At 56.2% G+C, this 22023-nt stretch overlaps 1 protein-coding gene across 3 annotated transcripts in view; it reads left to right on the top strand.

The window, feature by feature from the left end:
- The window catches only part of HM13 (histocompatibility minor 13), a 37493-nt gene extending 15839 nt beyond the window's left edge, over positions 1 to 21654 (top strand). The window contains exons 4-13 of one of the 3 annotated variants that reach the window (XR_006785047.1): positions 3063 to 3151; positions 4829 to 4914; positions 4993 to 5118; positions 5851 to 5908; positions 8912 to 8995; positions 12697 to 12733; positions 14598 to 14700; positions 18532 to 18617; positions 20267 to 20469; positions 21236 to 21654. Coding sequence is in view for 2 of the 3 variants with exons in the window: in XM_045833505.1 (XP_045689461.1) it covers positions 3063 to 3151; positions 4829 to 4914; positions 4993 to 5118; positions 5851 to 5908; positions 8912 to 8995; positions 12697 to 12733; positions 14598 to 14700; positions 18532 to 18617; positions 20267 to 20413; positions 21236 to 21335 (916 nt within the window). In the remaining variant the exon portion in view is untranslated. The remainder of the gene's footprint in view (positions 1 to 3062; positions 3152 to 4828; positions 4915 to 4992; positions 5119 to 5850; positions 5909 to 8911; positions 8996 to 12696; positions 12734 to 14597; positions 14701 to 18531; positions 18618 to 20266; positions 20470 to 21235) is intronic. The other 2 variants (XM_045833505.1, XM_045833504.1) reach the window with 2 other exon arrangements.
- Positions 21655 to 22023: the final 369 nt, after the last annotated feature.

The following is a 22023-nucleotide window of genomic DNA, read 5'->3' as shown; positions in this document are numbered from 1 at the left end:
AATCTGACCTGGGAAGATTAGACCTTACAAAAATAATGCATGGTCACATGCAAGAAGAGGTGTCCGCCATACAGGGTCAGAGCTGTCCTCTGAACAATAGGAAATGGACTAGAAACTGAGATGAAGGAAATTGTTATTGTGAAACTTACATGGAAAAGAACTGGCTGAATATAATTTTAGTTTTAAAAAAAAAAGGAAGAGGGCACAATTCGATCATGCTATTTAAGAAGTTCGTCCAAGGATTAAATTTACCTTTATTCTTCAGTCAAATTGAGTTGTGTGAAATACTTTCTCAAAGTCTACGGTGGTGGAATTCTGGTGAGCTGATTTAGAGCCAGGTCCTCCTCAGGATCCGACAAGGTCTGAAGGTTTGATACAGAGAAACCGAGACCCGGAGACCACGAGGGTTCACAGCTGGTAGGTTTTGAGCCCAGATCTGTCTGATTCTGTGGCCGGTATTCTTTCCAGTTGTGGCAAAAGTGAAGGGGAAGAGGGAGCTTAAAGAGGGGATCGCCCAGCCACCCTCTCACCCAGGGGGCCTGAGAACTCCAGGGGCTGGCGGGGGAGCGGCCTGCTGGAAGGCTGAGAAACCTGAGCCCCAAGGCCTGTAGGGCTCCTTCCACCTCCGCCACCGCCTCCACTGCAGGCCTCTTTGGAAGGAAACCGCAGGTTGGGGTTTGGGGGAGGCGGGAGCCGCAGGCCGCCTGCCGCTACCGCCTGCCTTTACCTTGCACAATCACCAGGACTCGAGCTGTGCCAAAGTCCTCCTGCCAATGAACCTCAGCTTATTTTTATCACCTGTGAGCTCATACCCAGCTGACCTTCAGAGCACTGGTCCCCAACCTTTTTGGTACTAGGGACTGATTTCATGGAAGATAATTTTTCCGTGGACCAGAGGGTGGGGAGCTGGTTTGGGGATGATTCCAGCACATTACATCCAAGCTCACCTCCTGCTGTGTGGCCCGGTTCCTAACAGGCCTGGGCTGGTACTGGTCCGTGGCCCGGAGGTTGAGGACCCCTGCTTTAGGGGGAAAACAGTCCCTGAAAGCCAAAATTTGCCACTCTGGGAAGCGGAGGCCATGTCACCAGTGTCACTGAGACAGGCCTTCCATGCCCACAGGAGCGCGCAGCAGGATGTGGTTTCCCAGCAGGAAGCAGTGACCTTTCGCTTTGATGTGAGCCACTGGTGGCCAGGAACAGTCTGCACTCAGAGGCATTCAGTCAGGTGTTTGCCAGCAGCCTCCTGCACCAGGCTTGGCATGGGCGGGGTGACAGCGGTGAGACAGGACCCCTGCCCTCCAGTTCAGACTCATACCATCCGGGTTGCCTGCCTCTCGCCCTGTGTTATCCAGCAGCCCCTTTTTTCTTGGGGATAACAAAGATATCAGTGTACAGACTTCCTACTTGAAGTTAAAACTGCGATAAAGCTTAGAGAGTACCAAGCATTCATTTAATCTTTGTAAGACTATGAGGAAGATATTGTAGTGTTCCAAATGAAGAAATCATTGCACAGAGCAGTTAAGTAACTTTCCCAAGGTCACACAGCTAATAAGTGACAGATCTGGGATTTGAACCCAGGAGTCTACCTCCAGAGTCCATGTTCTGAGTCGCTGTATTCTACTGGTTGAGAAGCCAAGCATCGAGCTTCTAAGGAAGAGGCCAGACTAGAATGAAGGGCTTAGTTCCTTAGGCCTTCTTGCTGCCTCTACACAAACACTCCGGCTTTAGACTTGCCAAAAAGTGGTTCAGCAGACTGAGCTGAAGGTAGCTTCCAGCCTCACTCATCCCAGCTTCCGCCTCCCACCTGCTCAGAGCTGGCTGTGGAAGCCCACTCCCGATTCCGTCCTCAGGCCTGCCACACCTCTCGTCATGCCACAGCCTTGTGGACCTGGGGGGACTGGCTGTTTGAAAAATGCCGGGGGTGGGGGGGGCCTGAGTCCAGAGATTCTTCCTAACTCCATGTCTTCTTTCTCCAAGCCCTGGCGGGGTCTTAGAATAAGGGCTCCTTTTCCCTGCCTTTACACTGTGCCCTGGTTACCCCCCAGCCTGCCTCCCTTCACGTGTCATTGGAAACGCCGTTCTGGAGTCACCTGCTTCATTAGTCCTGTCAGTCTGTCGGGCCTTGCCAGATGCTTCTGGGCTGAGGCTCTGGACGAGCTCCAGTGATGAGGGGGGCTTACAGTTCCTGCATTCCTGCCGTGGGTCCAGCGCTGGGCTGGCCTCTCCCCTCTCTTTACAGCAATACCTGACACAGGTGGTAGTGTCCCCCCACACAGACAGCCACTAAAGGGACTCATCCAGGGCCACAGAGCTGCTGCAGGACAGATTAGGCTTCAGGGCTGGGCCACCCAAGCTTGTCGCTGCTCCACATTCTGCCACCCCCGGGGACCAAGCTGGGCCAAAAGGCCTGATATGCTCACCTTGTTCTGTACGTGATCCAGAAAAGGAAGTCTGTTCCCTGCCTGGCCAGGAAGCAGAGTATGCTGGGTAATGAGTGAAGAGGCCAAGCCCATCCTGGAGTTAATGGGGGTATTTCTGCCCTAGGGGCTGTGATTCACCTGGTGGATCAAGTCCAACAAGTTTGTAAAAATCTCAGGCCTCCCAGGTCAAGGGAGTAGGGTGACCATCAGGTCATCTGGCTTAGTGGGTCTGGAAGGGAGTCCAGGAATATGCATTCTTGAGGGAGGGACTCTTGGACAGACAGTGCATAGACCAGACTTTGGAATCCACTGCTCTCCTAGAAACTGTGTTGTACGTGCAAGTCTGCCTGTGTGTATTCCTTGGGCGATGACCAGGAGGCAGTATGGAAACACTAGAGCCCAGGGCCCGAGGCTCACGTCTCAGCTTAGATGCCAACTCCCCATGTGACCCTGGGCAGTCACTCAGCCGCTGAGGGCCTCTGTTTCCTAAAGTGTCAAATGGGCACAGTGACACCTGCCACCGGGACGGCTGAGAGGGTGCTTGCTGGAGACCACAGCTGGGGATGGGGGCTCATGGGGCTGTTGGGGCTGTGGTTGCTCACGGGCGCTCCGTGTGCCGATCCACTCTGTCTTTTCTTCCAGCCCCTTCATGAATAAGCTTTTTCCGGCCAGCTTCCCAAATCGGCAGTACCAGCTGCTCTTCACGCAGGGCACCGGGGAGAACAAGGAAGGTCAGTGCTGCCCGCCTTCCCCTGCCTGGGGTGTCTCCCTGCCCTCCCCTCACCTTTGTCCCTCCCACATTGAGACTCCACCGTAGAGCTAGTGATAGAGGAGGTGGGTTCTGAGTCTCTCCGCCCAGGTTCACATCCCCGCTCTGCCACTGCCTGCACAGGGGACTCTGGACGAGTGCCTTTACCTCTCTGAGCCTTGGGTGTTTCTGCTGGGGCTTTTTTTTTTCCCACCTGTAAAATAAAAATGATGATCTGTTACCTCCCTTGTAGGCGGTTTGTTAGGATGCAAACAGGTGATGAATAGGAAGCATTCAGCCTGCTTCCTGGTGGTAGTAAACGCCAGTAGGAGCTGACTGGCGTGGCTATTTTTATCATGTAATGAGAGTATTTTCAGTGTGATCACTTCCCCACCTAATTTGACAGGGAGGTTCCATGGCTTTTTAAAAAGTGAAAAGTACGAAGTGTTGAGGAAAGCCTGGACTTTGGGAGTAGTTAGGACGTGGGTTCACGTGCTGAGGAGGGCTGTCAGTGGCGTCACGAAGTGGAAGGTGCTTCTCATGTGGAAGTCTGGGCCCGTGAATGTCTCACTCTCTTCCTGGAGCCTCGAGAGTTCTGTCTTGCCCCTAAAGAGCAGCGATTTTGTATGATTATTGTTCGCATCTCTAGTGCATCTGTGCCCAAGAAATTATTGTTGAAGGTTTTTTTTTAGGCTAAGCTTGCGCCACAGCCTTCAGGGCCCTGGGCTGCACCCATCCTGCTCTGTTGGGCCTGGGGTGGCACAGCGTCACTCCACAGCCCCGCCCCCCCCCGCCCCCCCCCCCGTATGGAAGGAGAGGCAGCTGTGCCCCAGTCCCATTTGGCAAGGGAAGCTGGGAAATGTGGCCACGAGCTGGTTGGCCTCATGTCCAAATAAAAGTCACCAGGGTGCTGTCAGCACAGAGGAAAGGACAGAAGTGGGGCCAACCAGCAGTCTGCTGCGCTCTGGAATCCGAACGAAATGGCGGTGCCCGGTGGCCCTGGGCCAGGCCCCGCTCTCTCTGGGTTCCCTGAGCAGGAACCTGGGGAGTGATGGAGACTGGTCTCGCCCACATCGCTCCCAGAGGAGCTGACCTGGCGACTCCCTTCTGCTTTTTCTCCAGGCCCCATTTCTTACCTTCTTCCTTCCCTACTAGTGATTTGGGGCTGCCTACGGCCTTCTTGATCCCTTTGGTGGCAAAATAGAAAGATTCCTGGAAGAACTGGGACTTTGCTAAAGACCTGGGCTCAGTGGCAGCTGGCCCTGATGGAGCCCCCACTGTGCGCCGGGCACTTCATAAGGACCGTCTCACTTGCTCCCCGCAGCAGCCTGTCAGGGAGGGGACATGATCCTCATTTTACAGATAAGGAAACTGAAGCTCAGAAAGAGAACTGCCTGCCCCAGGGTCCCCCACCTTCAGGTGCAGCCCCTGTGCTTCCAGCCCCTCCCACTGACCCCGCACGCCCTAGCAATGCTCCTGTGTTCTCTCTGAGCCTCGTTCCCTCTAGGAAGGTGGAGGGGCTGGGGGTGGCTCCCGTGAGCACCCCCTGCCTATGAGCCTCTGACAGTGCCCACTGCCATGCCCTCCTCCGTCCAGGGGCTGACAGGTGGGAGGGGCAGCCCCGCCCCGGGGAGTGGACTTACCCGGCCTCTCTGCCCAGACATCATCAATTATGAGTTTGACACCAAGGACCTGGTGTGCCTGGGCCTGAGCAGCATCGTGGGCGTCTGGTACCTGCTGAGGAAGGTAGGTAGCCCGGGCAGGGGCCTGGGTGGGGCAGGGCAAGGGGGCACAGCGGACCGGTCTCATTCCCCACTTCCCCAGCACTGGATCGCCAACAACCTCTTCGGCCTGGCCTTCTCCCTCAATGGGGTGGAGCTCCTGCACCTGAACAACGTCAGCACCGGCTGCATCCTGCTGGGCGGCCTCTTCATCTACGATGTCTTCTGGGTGAGTCTGCGCCCTCCCCCTTTCCCGGGCCCGGGTAGCGGTCACCTGGCAGAGGGCCACAGCCGTGGCCTGGAAGTCGGGGCCCCAGAGGAGGTCCCCCGTGGGCCCAGTTGGCCTCATCCACGAAACGGAGGAGAAAGCAGTCCCCACCCCCCGCCCTGACCAAGAGCCCACCCTGTGCCCAGTGCCCTCAGCCGCCCTCCTCTTTCTCACGGTGGCCCTGGCAGGGGTGGTTAACGCTGAGTAACGGGCCGGCGCGGGCACTGAGCTATGAGGACAGGCTGCTGTGGTCTGCACACTCTGGCTACACAGCCCTGGGCTAGGGGGCCTGCCGCGTTCACGCCGAGAGGCATCACTGTGGGATCGTGGTCAGCCCTTCTCCAACCTCAGGTAGCCTCTCCTCACTTTAAGTGGATGATCAAGGAAGGGCATCGCTGGGCAGGGCAGAGCCCCGGACAGACATCGGGTGCCTGGCGCGGGCCACCGGAGGCCCTTTCCTAACTGCTTTGCGTTGCCCCTCTTTGCTGCCCAGAACCGGGAGCCCCGTGAAGTGTCCAAATGACCAGTGTTGGTGGCCAGCTATTCTCAACTTCACGTCCGCCCTGGAGCCCCTCCCAGCTCCCTGCCCTCTCCCTGCAGGTCCCAGACAGCAGGACACCGGGGAGCCTGAGGTCAGCCCTTCTGTCCTACCCCATCCCTACCTCCTTCCAGACTCTTCTCTTCTCCTTCTAGGTGTTTGGCACTAATGTGATGGTGACAGTGGCCAGGTCCTTTGAGGCACCAATAAAATGTAAGTGACCACCCCACATGGGGAGGCCCTCTGCCCCCGCCCCACTGGCCCTTCCCTTGTGGCCCCTGTGTTGGTCATACCCTTCCCTTAGCTCTTCCCCACACCCCCATCCTCCTCTGAGCCCTCCCGTGTCTCCAGCCTGGTGTCCATGTCCTCAACTGATTCGTCGGGCTGTGTTCACACCCAGCCACCCTCTGCCCGAGTCCTGGCCTCCAGCCACTCAGTCACAGAGCAGCGAGCTGTGGGCTGAGCTGGGATGGGAGCACGTATGGAAACAGGGCAGCCGGCGCTCCTGTGGCAGGGTGCACGGGGGCGCTGCAGACACGCCCCTCGCCGGATCCCTTTGGTGCCTGGCTGTTGGGTGCCATCTATCCCACGCATTATGCCGCCCTGGTCATGTGTTTTAGTGTATCTGCTGTTTATAAATACTAGAAAACCCAGCGGCAAGCATCTTTAAGCAGTGTGGGAGTTTTGCTGTTGCACACAATAGCAAACCCCCTGGTGGAGCGCCTCAGGGTTAGGTCACTGACTCACGCTGGAGTCACCGAGGGCCGAGGCGATTTCATTCCTCCCTCCCCACCATCCTTAGCATGCCTGCCTGTCCCTTAAACTCATCTCTTCATGGTCCTGCAGTTCCCAGCATTGAGGCGGAAAGAGGGAACTTGGTCTCTCTCTCATCAGAGAGAAATGTTTTTCCCTGCAGCCTCCCTTACAGTTCACTGGCCAGAACTGGGTCACAGGCTCAAATCCAAACAGTCCTCAGCAAGGGACATGGGGGAAAGCATGATTACCTTAGAGTTGGAGCCTTAGACTATTCTAGAGTGACCTCCTGGGATCAGGAGACCCAAATTGGAAGCCGTCCCACAGAGGCATGACAGCAAGGACGAAGGGGAGGGTCCTGGTGGGAAGGCGTGAAGAGCGAGTGAGCTCCTGGGAGGCGCTGGCTCACGGCAGTCAGAGCGAAGTCGGCCTCGGAGGGTCAGTGAGTGGCTGCCTTTCCCGCAGTCTGGTTCTGCCCTGCTGAGGACGGGGCCTCTCCGTGAGCTGGCGGGGCTCCTGGCCACGCTGCTCCTAAAGGCAGTGCTCCCAGCTCCGCAGCCCCTGAGGGAAACAAGTTCCTCCCGGCTTTGGCGTATAATGGACGGGGCCTGCCCCAGCCCATGAGCCAGGCACTCCCGTCGGGGAGATGGAGCGTCGGGATGGACGGGCCTGGGTCACTGTTCTCCCCTGTGCCTCGAGGCCCAGTGTTTGAATTAGCAGCCACCCAGATCCCAGGGTGCCAGGTGAGGACAGTTCTCCAGAGCGAGAGGCCAGATGCTGGGCAGGCCCGGGCAACCGTCGTTGCCCACGTGCTTCTGTGGACGAACCCAGCCCAGGTGTCAGGACAAGCTTCCCTGAGTCGTGAAGGATGAATACGCGTTCACCGAGCGCGCATGGGCAGCGTGGGCATGAAAGGCAGAGTGAGTGCAGCTTCAGCAAGGGGCTGGAAGCAGACACTGTGGAGGGCCCGGGGGGCAGAGGCTCAGGGAGGGAGTGTGACTGAGTTTCAGGGAGCAGCAGGAAAGAAGCCAGATTGGGCACAGCCAAGGCCGTCGTGCCAGGGGTCTTGGACACCGTTGGGTAGGGAGTGATGAGCCACTGGAAGGCTCTGACCGGGGAAATGGCTCTGTTGTAGTTTGGTTTCTGGTGCCTGGAGTCTGGCTCTCCGGCTAGGGGAGAAGGCCAGCTGCCCTCCACTGCCAGGAGTAGGGCTCGGAGGTGGAATAGCAGAGTGGTGAAGTGCACGTGTGCTGAAGTCACTGGACTTGACTTGGCCTTGAATCCCAGATCTGACAGTTGTTGTCCGTGAGGCCTTAGGAAAGAGACTTCTCCTCTCTGGACCCTGATTTCCATATCTGCTCCTGAGAATTGAATGGTTCCTGAACCGAAAAGATTGAAGGAGAAGACCTGTAGATCACTCTGACTGTGCAGTCAAAGCAGGAAGAAATGAGCAGGGAAGGGCAGCCATACGCTTGTTAGCTCCAGCTTACCCACAACCCCCAGTGTGCCTCTGCCTACGACCATTGACCTGAGCTGGGTCACATGACCACCCCAAGCAGCAAGGGAGGTCAGGAACTCAGGGGCCAGGTTGTCCTGGCTGTCTGAGCCCTACAGCACATTTGATCCATCCCTTGCAGGGGCTGCGCACACGGAGTTAGGAATGGGTTAGTAGAAGGCATGAAGGGCAGTTAACAACGTGCCAGTCCTCTGATTCTCACCGCAGCCCTACCAGCTCATTTCTGGTGTTGTGCCCGTTTCACAGGTGAGAAAACCAAGGCACAGAGCTGTTAAGTCACCTGTGCAAGGTCACACATCAGAGAGGTCACACAACAGCCAGGGTTTTTACCCTGGAGCCCGCACCTAACTGCTCTTCTGCTCTCAGGGCCCTGAGGGTGAAATTCAGGTGGGATGGCTGCCTCTGGCCATAACTAGACACCCGGTGAGGCATGTCTCTCAATCTGCATCTATCCAAACAGACCTGCCCTCGGGGTTTCTGAATGAGAGGCGTTAAGCAGGGAATTCGTAGGTGTGGCCGGTTCTCCACAACAGACCCAGAAAGAACCCATAGCCCAGGCTCCCCCTCCTTTAGAACAAACAGCCCCGTCTGGCCAGACCTCTGTTGTACTGAGTCCGAAAGCCCATCAGATGTCAGCACTGTGTGCGCTCTTTCATATATCGCACTTGGCTTTAGGGTCGGTCCCCTTCACCAAAGGGTTGCGTTGCTACACAGCTCAATAAAGGCACTGCGCCTTTGACTAAATGGTCCTAGGGTCTTCCCCGCTCTACCAGCTGTGGTTTCAGATAAAGACACTGCCCTTGAGCCTGTCAGCATCCTCTCATCTCCTTGTCCCAACCCCCCACCCAGAAATGCGGCCATGTGAGCTCCCTACAACAGAGGTGGGGGCTGGGCAGTCAAAGTAAGCTGGGCCGTCACCAACCCCTCACTCCCTGCCTCCCCTGCAGTGGTGTTTCCCCAGGATCTGCTGGAGAAGGGCCTTGAAGCGGACAACTTCGCCATGCTGGGGCTCGGCGATATCGTCATCCCAGGTGACCGGGCTGGGGTTGGGGGTGTATTCCCTGGATGGAGGAGCAACGCTGTGAACCAGACAGCCTTACCCCGTGGGAAAGGGACGGGGGAAGGTGATTCTGCACCCCAGCCCTGGCTCGGCCCAGGGTCTGCGGAAAGAATCCACCTCAACATGTGTTAGAGCCCCAGTCAAGTGCCAGGCCCTGGGCTGGGCGCTGGAGGGACGGCAGTGAGCAAGAGTGTCCTCCCAGAGCTTCCGGCTGGGGTGAACAGACGTTACTCAACAAGAATAGATAAGTGTGCATGACAGACTGAAACACACTTAGAAAAACAACACCACTTTTCATGACAGTCTAAAAAGACCCTGACCCCTCTCGCACGTCCACTCCATTCCCCTCACCAACGTTCCCAAGGTACAGATGCGCCACACCGCCAGGGCCCCTCAGTCCTCCCCTCTTGGTGCCGGGAGGCTCCGGGAGAACGTGCCGGTGGGTGTAAACGTGGGGGCACCAAGGGTGTAGGCTCCTGGGTCTGCGCTCCTGGCGGAGGCCTACGTACACACACTTTCTCGTCTGCACAAGCTGGCCCTTGAACCCGTTATCGACGTGTGGGTGCTTGTCGGTGCACCTGTGGGTGTGCGCACAGGTGCCCTCGTCTGCAGGCCAGTCGTGGGCACTCTTCCCTGGAGGCCACACGGCCTTGCCTCTTCTCAGCGCACCAGCAGCGCAACGACCAGTCGAGAGACTAAGGGCAAGGCTGAGCTGCCACTCCGAGAGCAGCTGCAGCGGCTGAGGTCTGGGTGTCTGTGTCCACTGATCAGGGCCTGGCGACGGGCCAGTGAACGTCCAAAGGGCGAACCCATTCCCCAGCCCCAGAGGGTTCAAAGGACCCCAGTGCTTGCTTAAAAATAGGAAATCTTACCTTTTGCGACAGCATGGGCAGACCTGGAGAGTATGGTGCTAGGTGAAGTAAGCCAGCCATAGAAAGACACATACCATGTGATCTCACATGTGACATCTGCCGAACAAAATAAACTAACAGAGGAGACAGACTCATGGATACAGAGAACAGACTGACAGCTGTCGGAGGGGATTGGGGTTGGGGGACTGGATGAAAGAAGGTGGAGGGATTACACAAAAACATATATGTGTTATATACATACATATATATGTAAAAAAACAGACACAGACAGCAGTGTGGCGATTGCCAGAGCGAGGGGGATGGAAGGATCTTTGCCGAGACGATGGGTGCATGATGCCGTGTGCCAATGATATTTTGATGATTGTACACTTGAAACCTGTCTGGTTTTGTGAACTAGTGTCACCCTGATACATTCAGATAGATAGATAAAAATTACAAAAGCTGGGAATAAGGCATAGAAATATGTGCAAAAGAAGAAAGTTTGCAACAAATTAAAAGTGAGTTTGTTTCCCACTGCAGGAAGTAATAGTAATTCTCATAGCCTGGGTGTTGTGATGCTTTCATTTTGTGATACGTGCGGTGGGAGGCGGAGACTTTCTCTCTCACGCCACTGAGGAAACAGGCTCGGAAGTGAGGGGACTTCCCTAACATGACCCACTAGCAAGCACCAGGGCCAGGACTGAGACCAGGTCTGTCTGAGTGCCAAAACAGGTGACACCGTCAGAACTGCTGGTGAAACAGTCATTATTACAGCAGTAGGATCATCGCAACAGCTACCGTTAGCCGAGCACTGCGCTTAGTGCCTTTTATACGTTGTCTTCACTGCCCCCAGCAGCCCGATGAAGCCAACGGCATTTCCATTTCACAGATGAAGAGACCGAGGTTCAAAGAGACTTGCCCACAGCCTAGGGAACAGGGGGTATGGTCTTGAACCCGGGTGTTCCCACAACGTGCAGTGCCGTGGGGCAGGCAGACGTGCTTCCCCAGGAAAAGGCAGCTCCAGTAGGCAGAAGAAATTAAGTCCCGTAAAACATTTGGTTCACTCTGCAGCGAGGTCTGTCACAGGCCCCCACGCAGGCTTCCCCGGCGTCCTTGTTGGTTGTAGTCTGGGCTTGAGGACTTCACGGGACAGCTCTGCATTTCTGCGTACACCCACGTGTCTCTCGGTCTCTCAGCAGTCACAATAAATAGAAGTGGATTGTACCCTCATGGAGCCCAAGTGATAGTCCTCAAAGGAGAACAGGTTGCTGGAGATCACTGTTTTGAGGACCAGATGCATCAGGAATAGTGAAAGCTCTTAGCAGAGCTCTGACCCCTGGATCAGTTGGAGAACAGTTGCAGAATTCAGCCACCAGGGGGCACCAAACTCCCCACTTTGTTTCCAGAGAGGCAGCATTTGCGGTCCACTCACCAACTCCCTGCTCACACCCAGTCTACAGTAGGGACTAACTCATTTCCCTCTTTAAAATTAAGTGTGTGGCCCTGGCTGGTCTGGCTTAGTGGACTGAGCACTGGCCTGTGAACTGAAAGGTCACCCGTTTGATTCTCAGGGCACATGCCTGGTCCCCGGGTTAGAAGCCAGGTTCCTGGTTGGGGGTGTTCACGAGGCAACCAGTGTTTCGCTCACACATTGATGTTTCTTTCCCTCTCTTTGTCCTTCCTTCCCTTCTCTAAAAAGTAAAATCTTTTTTAAAAATATAAAATGAAGCATGTGTTGCCAGTCAGTGCTTCTAATCCGCAAAGAATGTTTAGGTTCTTGAGAGCTTGCTCTCAACTAAAGGAGATTCAGCCCTTGCCCTGCTGAGCCCAAAGACCAGTGAGGGAGACACAGACTGGTGTGTGTGTGTGTGTGTGTGTGTGTGTGCGCGCGCGCCGCCGTGCGAGTAACATCCAGAAGCCAGAGGGTATGTCTGAGGGATGCTGAGGCTTCAGGGTGGCCAGGCCGGGTATTGAAGTACCAGTAGGGGTGCAGTGGGTGGGCAGAGTTAACCACCCTCTCCTGAGTGCTCCTGCTCTTTCTCCCTGCACCCACCACAGGGGTCTTTTCAAACTCGCTGTGTAGTCGTTCTCCCACTTAGAGCTCTTCCTGTGTGTCCCCTTGCTCAAGATGGAGACCCAGCTCCTCCTTGTGCCGTGTGGACCCTGCATGGCTGGTGTAGCCCCTCCATCTCCTGTTCTGGGCTGCAACCTTACTAGCCCTCCTTGGCTCCTGCTGCATCCCCTGAGCCTTCTTTCCTCAGAACCTTTGCACATGCTGTTCCTTCTCCCTGGCAAGTGTCACTTCCTCAAAGAAGCCCACCCCCCTGCCCTCTGCCCCCTCTACCCCCCAGCCTGGGTCTAACCCTGCTACACTGTCCCAAGACGCTGGATGTGGCCTCTCACAGTTGTAACCTTACACTGACTGGTTCTACCCGAGCAGCATGCACACCCCGTGCCCCTGTGCCTAAGCTCTGAGAGCAGTGGTTCGGCTTGCCCCCTATGGCCTGCAGTGCCTGGTACCAGGCGCACTCCTTGAACACTTGGATAGGTGCAGCCAGTGTGGTAATACGGTGCTCTGAGGTGCCAGATCAGTGTGGTCCCAGGCCAAAGCAAACTCCTGGAACCTTGCTGTTCTAGGCCCGATGGTAGAGAAACAGGATTTCTGCTGGCAACTGGCAGTGCCAGCTCCCTTGGCCCTGTCGATTGCTCCATGACTGGGAACACCAGGTTGGGGACCCGGTTGTGTGTTGGTTCCTCCCTGGCCCAGGTGCTGAGGTGCTGACTTCCTAGCCGCTGTCTAACCCTGGCTTTCTCCCTGCAGGAATCTTCATTGCCTTGCTCCTGCGTTTTGACATCAGGTGAGCTACCTAGGACCCCTAACCCTCAGGCTCTGTGAGTGAAGGGCCTTCCCCTGGCAGGGTTCTCCAGTGGCTTTTGGGGGCCCAGACCCTGCACCTCCACAGCAGCCAGAGCAATTCTGATTTTACTGCATTTTGCATTTTGAGGTTCTAAGTGCTCAAAGAGCCTGTGGCGGGGAAAAAAAAAGTGAAAATAGGCCAGAGAATTTAAACACATAGCACTTCTCCCTCTGACCTTGGCAAGTGAACTGACCTTTTCCAGATAAGGTTTCTCATCCTTACATTAGTGGTAAACAAGTGTTCCTGCCTCAGGAGCATTGAGCAGATCTGTAGTGTGCTGGGCACAGGCTGACCTCGGTAACTTCCAGGGAAATCCAGCTGTAGTCACGGTCATTATCTTTTTTTATCAGCCTGGGGTCAGGTCACCATGGCCCAGCTGCTCGAGCTGTCCCCCACCCTCTCCTTACTCAGAGGTTTTCAGTCCATTGTAGAAAGTGAGCACAAGGGGGAGACGAGCCTGAGTCACCAGTTAAAACACAGGAAATGTCCAGACTGAGTTAATAATGCACCTGGGCAGCTGGACCTGCTGCCAGCAGGTGGCGTTTGGTTGTCCCAGTGGAGGGGTGCCGGGTGTGTGCTTAATTTTGAGGTGGTTTATGAACTTCATTTCCTCGTGCCCAGTAGTTGCAAAAGCAGTCATTGCATTGACTGTGGTAATGAAAAACTCGGTACCAGTATCATTGACATCCAGTTTGCATGTGAAACTTAGCCCTTCCCCTCGTATCCATCTGGGTCATTTGCGCAGTGCCACTCTGGACCTTGAGAACACAGCCTTTGGAAAGGATCTGGCCAGTTGCTGAGTTGAGGCCAGTCTGTGCCAGCCAGCTCTACTCTTGGCCATTCAGAGGCGACACAAAGAGAAACCCACGAGAGTCATCAGACTGTTTGCTGGGGACACATATCCAGCTGCCAGCATCCTCAGAGGCAGAATCCCACTCCTAGCCTGGACTTGCAGGATAAGCAAGCCCTTCAGAGCTGGTTCCAGAATTTGTGCAACATTCCCAAAGGGAGTCAGTTGTACCCCAGGCTTCACAGCAGAGTAACTCTCAATATGCTTGCAGCTCAAGGCTTAGAAACAGCCAGAGCAAGGAGAGGAGGGAGTCAGAAGTACTCGTCCATTTCACAAATGTTGCTAGGCATTGTCCCAGGTGCTGGGGACACGCAGAGGCCATGAACTGGCATTGTAAAGGAAAGTCATATAATGGCAGTGCCAGGCTGCACGGGATTCAGCTGTTCTGAGGCTAGTCGTGGATGAATCACCAGTGACCAGGAAGAAGTCACTCTGGCACTTGCCCATGCAGTCAGTCAGCATCTGCGTGGTATTCACGATGGGTTACTCAACTACTATTTGCATTGCTTGCATTTAAAAGTAATAACTTAGCTTTCCAGTTTCTCTAAAAGCATGGTCCACCTGTATCAGATTCCCCTGGGTTTTTTCAAAACTCACATTCCCGGACCTCTCCCCAGACCTATTAGATCAGGAAATTGGACCTGAGCTCTGTATTTTTTTTTTTTTACAAGTTTTCCAGGTGATTTTTATGGTGGCTGGAATCTTAAGCCACTGTGCTAGGTTATAGCATTTGATATTTACAACCACCAGAGCAATAGCTTGTGGTTTCCCCATTTTGCAGGTGAGTAAACTGAGGCTGGTGAAGGGAAGTGACTGGTCCAAAGATTCATAGTGGGGGCAGTTCCAGCCCAGAGCTCTCAGCCACCTCACAGCCTGCACCGTCTTCCCAGCTGCCCCTCAGAACGGAGGCCTGCATCTAACCCTCCTCCTCTTCCCCCCACCCCTTCCCTGAAGCTTGAAGAAGAACACCCACACCTACTTCTACACCAGCTTCGCAGCCTACATCTTTGGCCTGGGCCTTACCATCTTCATCATGCACATCTTTAAGCACGCCCAGGTGAGCAGGGCCGCCCTCCGTGTCTCAGGAGTGCTTCACTGCAGGTAACAAGGTGTATTTGTCACATGCAGAGGTAGGCGTGACCCAGTCATGTCAGAGCAAGTATGTCAGATTATCTTGTCCTTTCACTCATGGTTGATGAAAGACAATCCAGGCAGCACACACATGAACGGCAAGGAGGAGGAAAAACACCACCAGCCATGCCTCTTACCTTCATCAAAAGGGCAAAACCACCCTGGCTGGTGTGGCTCAGTGGATTGAGCATCAGCCTGTAAACCGAAAGGCCACCAGTTCGATTCTGGTCAGGGCACATGCCTGGGTTGTGGGCCAGGTCCGCATTTGTGGGCATGCAAGAGGCAGCTGATCAATGTTTCTCTCACTTTTGTTCTCCCTCCCTTTTCCTCTCTCTAAAATAAAGAAACAGGCAGATTTTTGCCCACATCTCATGGGCCAGATCAGTGTCACTTGGCCCCAGCTGCAGGGAGCCTAAGAAAGAGAGGATATGACATCTCAGCCTCTGTAGGGGAGACAGAGGAATGAGGCTGGGGTGGTGGTGAGTATGTCAGCCCAGTGCCCGCCCTGCCCAATGAGTGGTGGAGCATTGAGGCCCCACCCCCCCCAAGCTGTCCAGGCTCTGCCTCCCTGTCTCACCAAGGTGGATATGGAGTTGCCACAGAGTGAACTGGGGTGGGGTGGGGGCTGGGAGCTATTGGCAGTGCGACCTGGAGAGGGGAAGACTGGAGGGCAAAGTAAGCAGACAGAATTACTCTTTACTGGAAATAAAAGCATTTCCCATGTGCCAGGCCCCACCGTGCTTCATGAGGGTCTCTGTGAAAGGATGAGGAAGCTGGAGTTCAGTGGCCAGACAGCAAGTGCGCAGTGGAGCCGAGATTCAAACCTGTGTCCTGGGGAAGGCAGTATCGGAAGAGCCCTGGTGGGAATCCAGACCCCTCTCTCTGCTGGCTGCAGGACCCTGGGCAGGCTGCTGACCTTATGCTTGATTTAAGACCCAAGGTCCTCTACCCATAGGTGAAGAAATCAAGAACCAGTGGGAGCTACCTTTCATTCTCTTCTGGTCTAAACAGCCTTGGGGTCTGTGCAAGCTGAGAGTCACCTATACTTGTCAAGGAAGTCTCAGAGAGTGACTGAGCCTGGACTGGGGAAGGAGCTTAGGCGGCTGTCCTCTAGCTCTCAGCCCTCTTGATTTGAAGCTTGGAGCCATTCCCCCAGTGGCCACCAGGTGGCAGGCTTGCCTTCCGCCGTGGCTAGACACTGAGAGGATTCTTCTGGGAGCTCTCCCACAGCTGGGTGGAGGCAGGAGAGGCAGACTAAATCTCCTCTCCTTTTGGGGGACGCTGTAGCCAAGACAGGAAAGGAGACTTTCCTGGGTTACCTGGCAAGTCAGGCTGGGCCCTAACTGGAGTCTGGACTTCTGTCCCCTGGGCCCAGGCCTGTGCTGCTCCCCAGCAGCAGCCGAGCAGTTCTTCCCAGTCGTCCATGTGGTCCTCTCCCTGAAAACCATGGGAAGCGGATCCAGGACACAAGGGGAGCCTGTGCTGTGAAGTCCCTCTCCCTTTTCAAGACACAGGCAGTCCCAGGGCCAGCGGTTCCCTTGGTAAGGATCCGCTACCTATACGGCCTCCGACCCATCGAACCTCTATCAAAAAGCCACTCTGGCCCTGGCCGGGTGGCTCAGTTGGCTGGAGCATCATCCCATACACCAAAGGTTGTGGGTTTGATCCCTGACCGGGGCATATGTGGGAGGCAGCAGATCCATGTCTCTCATGTCTCTCCCTCCTTCCCTCCCCGCTCTCTCTCAAGTTAATAAGCATGTCCTCGGGTGAGGATTTTTTAAAAATAAAGCCACTCTAAGCCAGGGGTCTAGAAGCCTTCTAGAACAGCCCTCAGAGGTGTTTGGGGTCTCGCATTGTACAGAGGCGGAGGAGTGGTTCCCCCGTGGTCACAGCAAAGCCAGGGCAGGACGAAAAGCCAGGAGACCCAGCCCACTACTCACCACCCCGAGCTGTACATCACAGCCTCTCTTTGGCACGACTTTCTTTGGAAAGCTTCCCTGGTGCCTTGAGAGAAGAGAAAATAATAGACTTGTGTCCTTCTGATAGTCGCAAACTCGCCGCCTCCCAAGGGAGCCCCTCCCATCAGCTGTGAGTCCTGCTTTGGCTGCCCCTCATGGTTTGGTGGAGACCTTTGTCGTTGTGAGTTCTGTTGCTCTTGGCTCAAAGCCTAGCTCATAGCAGAGAAGTGACGTAGTGGGAGGAGGCCAGCTGCCCAGGTTCAAATCCAAACTCGACCACTTACAGACACCCTGTGTTACCTCTGACAAGTCATTGCCTCCGTCTGAACCTCAGGTGTGTCATCTGTGAAACTCAGATGCTAGTATTGTGGTATTGTTAGATTCAAGGATAATTTAATATGAAATGCTGTGGTTCACAGCCAGAAAAACAGTTGCCAAAAATGATCTGAATGTCACACTCGGGGGTCTGTGGAGCCCTGTTTGCTGGCCAGGAGCTGTCTTGGCCTTAGGAACAGTGGTGTCTCCTCAGCCAGTCATCTCCAAGACATCCTCTGAACTCTGTGAGCATCCACGAAGACACCGTTTGCTCAGTATTTTCCTCTTCGGAGAGCCGGAATCCAGCCATGAACAAGACAGCTGTGACACGTCTGCACGGAGGTCCCAGTCTAGCAGGGGAGGGGCTGCGGTCTGCAGGGGTGTTCTGTTCAGAATGGCTAGGGCATGCTGTGGAGATCTCAGGGCGGCCTGAGAGTGTACAACAGGAGGTCCTGATTCCAGGCAAGCGAAGGCTTCCCTATGGAAGTCACAGCTGAGCTGAGGTCCAAAGGAGGAGGGATCTAGGCAGAGTGGGGAAGGGCTTCCCCAGGCAGCAGCGATCATGCGTGCGGAGGTCCCGAGGCTGCAGGCGACCATGAGGACCGAAGCAAGGCCAGGGTGGTCAGGCAGAGGTGGAAAAGGAAGCAGGGGGCCCCATGGGGGCTTCGGACCGAGAGCCTTGGGGCTGTGGAGGGTTGAAGAGCAGAGTGACACCCCACTCAGGTGCTACAAGGAAAAAATGGCTTTAGGGTCTAGAATGCCCGAGTTTCGACCCCCAGGTAGCCATTTAACCCTCTGGGGCCTGGGCACGAGGAAGACACTCCTGAGGGGTGCGCAGAGGGCCTAAAACACCCCTGGGAGGCCTGAGTGCAGGCAGAGTGCACGTCAGCGCTCCGTGAACAAGCACCCTTGGGACAATTGCGATCCTCCAAACCCAGGTTCACGTGGAGTCTCAGTGCAGGCATTGGGCCCAGACCACCTGTGTGTGAGGAATCCTGGGAGAGCCAGCGACCAGCTGGGTGACCCCAGTACAGGCCACAGCAGGTGCCCCACCCATAGCAGCTGTGTCGTCAGCATCGTCATGTTATTGTATCAGTGTTTCCTGGGGCTTTAGTTTAAAATGCTACCCTGGCTGGTGTGGTCAGTGGACTGAGTGCTGGCCTGTGAACTGAAATGCGAACCTCTGGCCCCAGACCTAGGGAAGGAGGGTCTCTGGGAATAGGGGCTAACCCAGCAGGTTGCATGTTTGAACCTCATGTCCTAGGTGACCAAGATGCTACCAGCCGGTTCTGTGCCTTCCCTCCCAGGGAGGAGCAGCCTGGCCTGGGAACCGGGAGTCCCGGATTCAGGCCCAGCCACTGACTGGCTCAGTGAACCTGGGCAGCGCTGTCCTTGTCGTGCCCAGGAAAGGGCTGGGGTGATCGGCATGGCCCCGAGCAGGTGCTCTGCCCAGCACCGCCTCACCAGCCTGTGTCCTCTTATAGCCTGCCCTGCTGTACCTGGTCCCCGCCTGCATCGGCTTTCCTGTCCTGGTGGCCCTGGTCAAGGGAGAGGTGACGGAGATGTTCAGGTGAGTGGGGGCGGGGGCAGATGTTCTCATGGCACAGGTTCACCTGCAGGCAGCCGGCGGAGCCTGCCGGGGCTGTTTTCACACGTGTCCGGGGGAACACTGTTCCCACCGCCAGCCCTGCCCCTCACCCTTGCCACCCGCATGTGGGTGCATGACCTGTGGGCACCAATAAGAACCTTTCTTTGGGCCAGGAGCCAGGGGAGCCAAGGACCTGGGTCTCTCCAGACAGCCCCCACGGCCAAAGGCCAGCTGTCTTGAGAAGGAACTGGCTGGTGTAGAATTCCCCGTCCGCCCCTGCCTCACTCTCAGGCGTCCTGAGTTGCTATCAGCTGCCACCGAGTATGTGACTCCAGGCATGTCCTTCTCCTCCCCAGGCCCCAGCTTTCACATTGGAGTAAAAGGGGGGCCTCCAGTGAGGTGGGAGGTGTCCCAGATTAGAAATCAAGTGCCGGTCTCTGTTCAGGCGCCTCTGTGCCTGTAACCCACAGTTAGCTGTTTTCTCTCAGTCACGTACATGCCCCTTCCCCATGGCTGCGTGCACACCAGCCACACCCCAGGCACAGCCCCACCCACATCCCAAAGTCTGCGTGACTCCAGCAGGTGTCTGCTCCCCAGCACCACTGACCCCGCCTGCCCGGGACCCAGAAATAGCTGCCAGCTGCAGTTGAAGCTGCCCACTCAGGCCTTCCACCCAGCTCCACCTGCCTGGCCTCCGATTTGTCCCTGGAGCGCCCGCCAGGGCCTTCTGTGCACCTGGCTGCCTCCGAGGGAACCTGTGACTCACCCTCCCCCGTACCTGCCCTGCCTAGAGGCCCCAAGCTCCCAGCCTGACTGCCCTTATCTCTTGGCCTGGCAGGGCCTTGTGGACTCTGAGACAGGGCTAAAGTGAACTTGGTGTCAAATCTGGGGGTGCTTTGGAGGCAGGGGTGAGACCTGATCCCTGAACTCAACACCTGCCCTCACCCTCTGGCTCTCACCCAGTCTCGGCCCATCCTGCTGTGTCCGAGTGAGGTCAAACTCCGGACCCCAGCTGTGCAGGCGCTCTGCCCCCCTCTTTCCACCCCCACCCCTCGGGGGGTTCTTAGGTTGAGGTGAAAAAGTAGGTGGTCTCTCTCTCATCTCTTTCTGTGTCTCTCCCTAATTCTCCACCTTACCCTTCGCTTTCCTTTCCTTTTTGATTGGCACTCCCCCCTTTGTCTTTTCAAATAGGCAACACACTTACGTGGTTCAGAATTCCATGAGAGGGACAACGCCCTCAGTGCCCCAGCCACCCCCCGGAGGCCAGCTCTCTCTCGGTGTGGCCACGTTCAGAGACGTCTTTGCACCTGAGATCGAGTGTGTGGGCACACCACGTTCTTGCGCAGAGGGTGGCATCTGCATCTTGATTTTTCACACGACAGTGCGACGGAAGGGTGTTCCCCACAGCCCTCGGACCTCTGGCGCCAGCTGCCCCGAGTCCCCTTGTATCGGCACACCTTTCCTTTCTTACTTTCCAAGTACCGGTGGCTTCTTTCCAGAGAGCCCGAAAGTGCAGAGAGAGAGAGAAAGACAGACACAGTTCTGCTCCCCGCCCCCGGGAAGAGGAGTCTCTGTCCTTTAGTCTTTTCCTCGCCATCTCTGTGTTCTGTATCTCTATCTGTCTCTCACAGCTACGAGTCCTCCGCGGAAATCCTGCCTCATACCCCGAGGCTCACCCACTTCCCCACGGTCTCGGGCTCCCCCGCCAGCCTGGCCGACTCCATGCAGCAGAAGCTAGCCGGCCCTCGCCGCCGGCGCCCGCTGAACCCCAGCGCCATGTAATGCCCAGCGGGTGCCCACCTGCCCGCTTCCCCCCACTGCCCCGGGGCCCAAGGTAGGGCAGACACCCCAGCTCCAGTGAACAGGGTAGGGACCGTAGCCGGGGGCAAGCTGCAAGAGGCAGCTCCTCCACAGCCGTCAGGCAGGGCAGCCCGGAGCTCGGTGTCCTCACCAGTAATGGGGGCTCTCGTGAGAGTGGGTGTCAACGGCCTTTGTCGTAGAGCAGCAGAGACTGTTACTAGCTGTACGTGTATAATCTTGGGCAAGTCACTTTCTTCTTTCAAAGTCTTTCTTCATCTGTAAGTGGGTGCATTCTGCCTCACGGGGCCGCTCTGGTGAGGAAACACGGGTATTGTCCTTGGCATGAACTCGGTTGCTCAATAAGTGGAGCCCGTAGTAAGAGTTGAGCCAGGGTGTCCGCCTTCGAGGGTGGCACCTTGCTGCTTGCCAGTAGAGCAACCCCCTCCCGTAGCCTTGTCCCGGCTGCCCCTGTTTCCCCTGTCTCCAGCAGAAGAGTCGAGAAGCCAAAGCCCAACCTCTCCTCCATGTGCCACTGCCCTTGGCATCACTGGGCACCACGGGGCACTGGGGAGGCAGAGCCGCCTGTCTCAGGGAGGGGGTGGTGCACAGTGGGGCGGGGACAAGCCCTGGCGGGGGCTGAGTGGTACAGCAGGTGCTGGCGTTCCTCGTGAGCCCAGGGGTTTTTCTGGGACAGCGGAATGGTTGGTGGGGCACAAGGATCTTGCTCTCCTGCTCCTCTAAATGTGTTTTTATTGTTTTGTGTGTGTGTATGTGTGTTTTGTTTTGGTTTTTTTTGTCAGTTACGAGGAGTCAAATCCTAAGGATTCAGCAGCTGCGACAGAACCCAAAGAAGGAACAGAGGCCTCACCATCAAAGGGGCAGGAGAAGAAGGATAAGTGACGTGGCCGCTGCCTGACCCTCGGAGGGCCGCACCAGGCGGGCGGGGACGGACCAGCACAGGCTTGCACAGGCAGAGGGCGCCAGAGGCCCGGCGACTCTAGGGAGGGGCCGGGGCAGCGGGATCCTGCCGCTGGGCCCCTGTGGCCTGGTTCCCTCTTCCCCTTCTCCAGCCTTCCTCTGCCCCTCCCCATCACCTGAAGGCAAAGGAAGCCCCCAACTTCTCCCACTGCCACAGGTGCCAGGTGGGAAAAATGGGTCTGATTTTTAGATTTTTGTATTGTGGACTGACTTTGCCTCATATTAAAAACTCATCCCATTGCCCAGGCAGAACATCGTGCTCCCAGAGGGGTTCTGGGTTCTCTGCACCCAGCATCTCACATTGGGCCTACTAGTTCTCACTGTCCCCCGCCCTTCAACTTCCCTGTAAGCCCCTTCCTGGGGACTGAACGATCAAAACCTGGGAGGACGCCCAGACCTCTGGGCCCCTCTGTTCTGGATGCCCACCCAGCTCCTGGCCAGCGTGCCAGCTCAGCACCCCGAGGATGACCTCGGGCCAGCAGAGGGGGCCCATGAGCCCTCCTCTCACAACACCAGGGGGCAGCAAGCCTGTTGACACGTGCTGGATGTGTCACCTCCACCCACCCCATTGAGGGAGAAGAGGGGTTGGTACCAAACGGTTGGCCTCGCC

Source organism: Phyllostomus hastatus, unplaced genomic scaffold (assembly GCF_019186645.2).
Source record: "Phyllostomus hastatus isolate PE091 unplaced genomic scaffold, TTU_PhHast_1.1 phas_contig_17, whole genome shotgun sequence".
Taxonomy (NCBI): Eukaryota; Metazoa; Chordata; class Mammalia; order Chiroptera; family Phyllostomidae; genus Phyllostomus; species Phyllostomus hastatus.
This window is presented reverse-complemented; position numbering and strand designations above follow the sequence as displayed.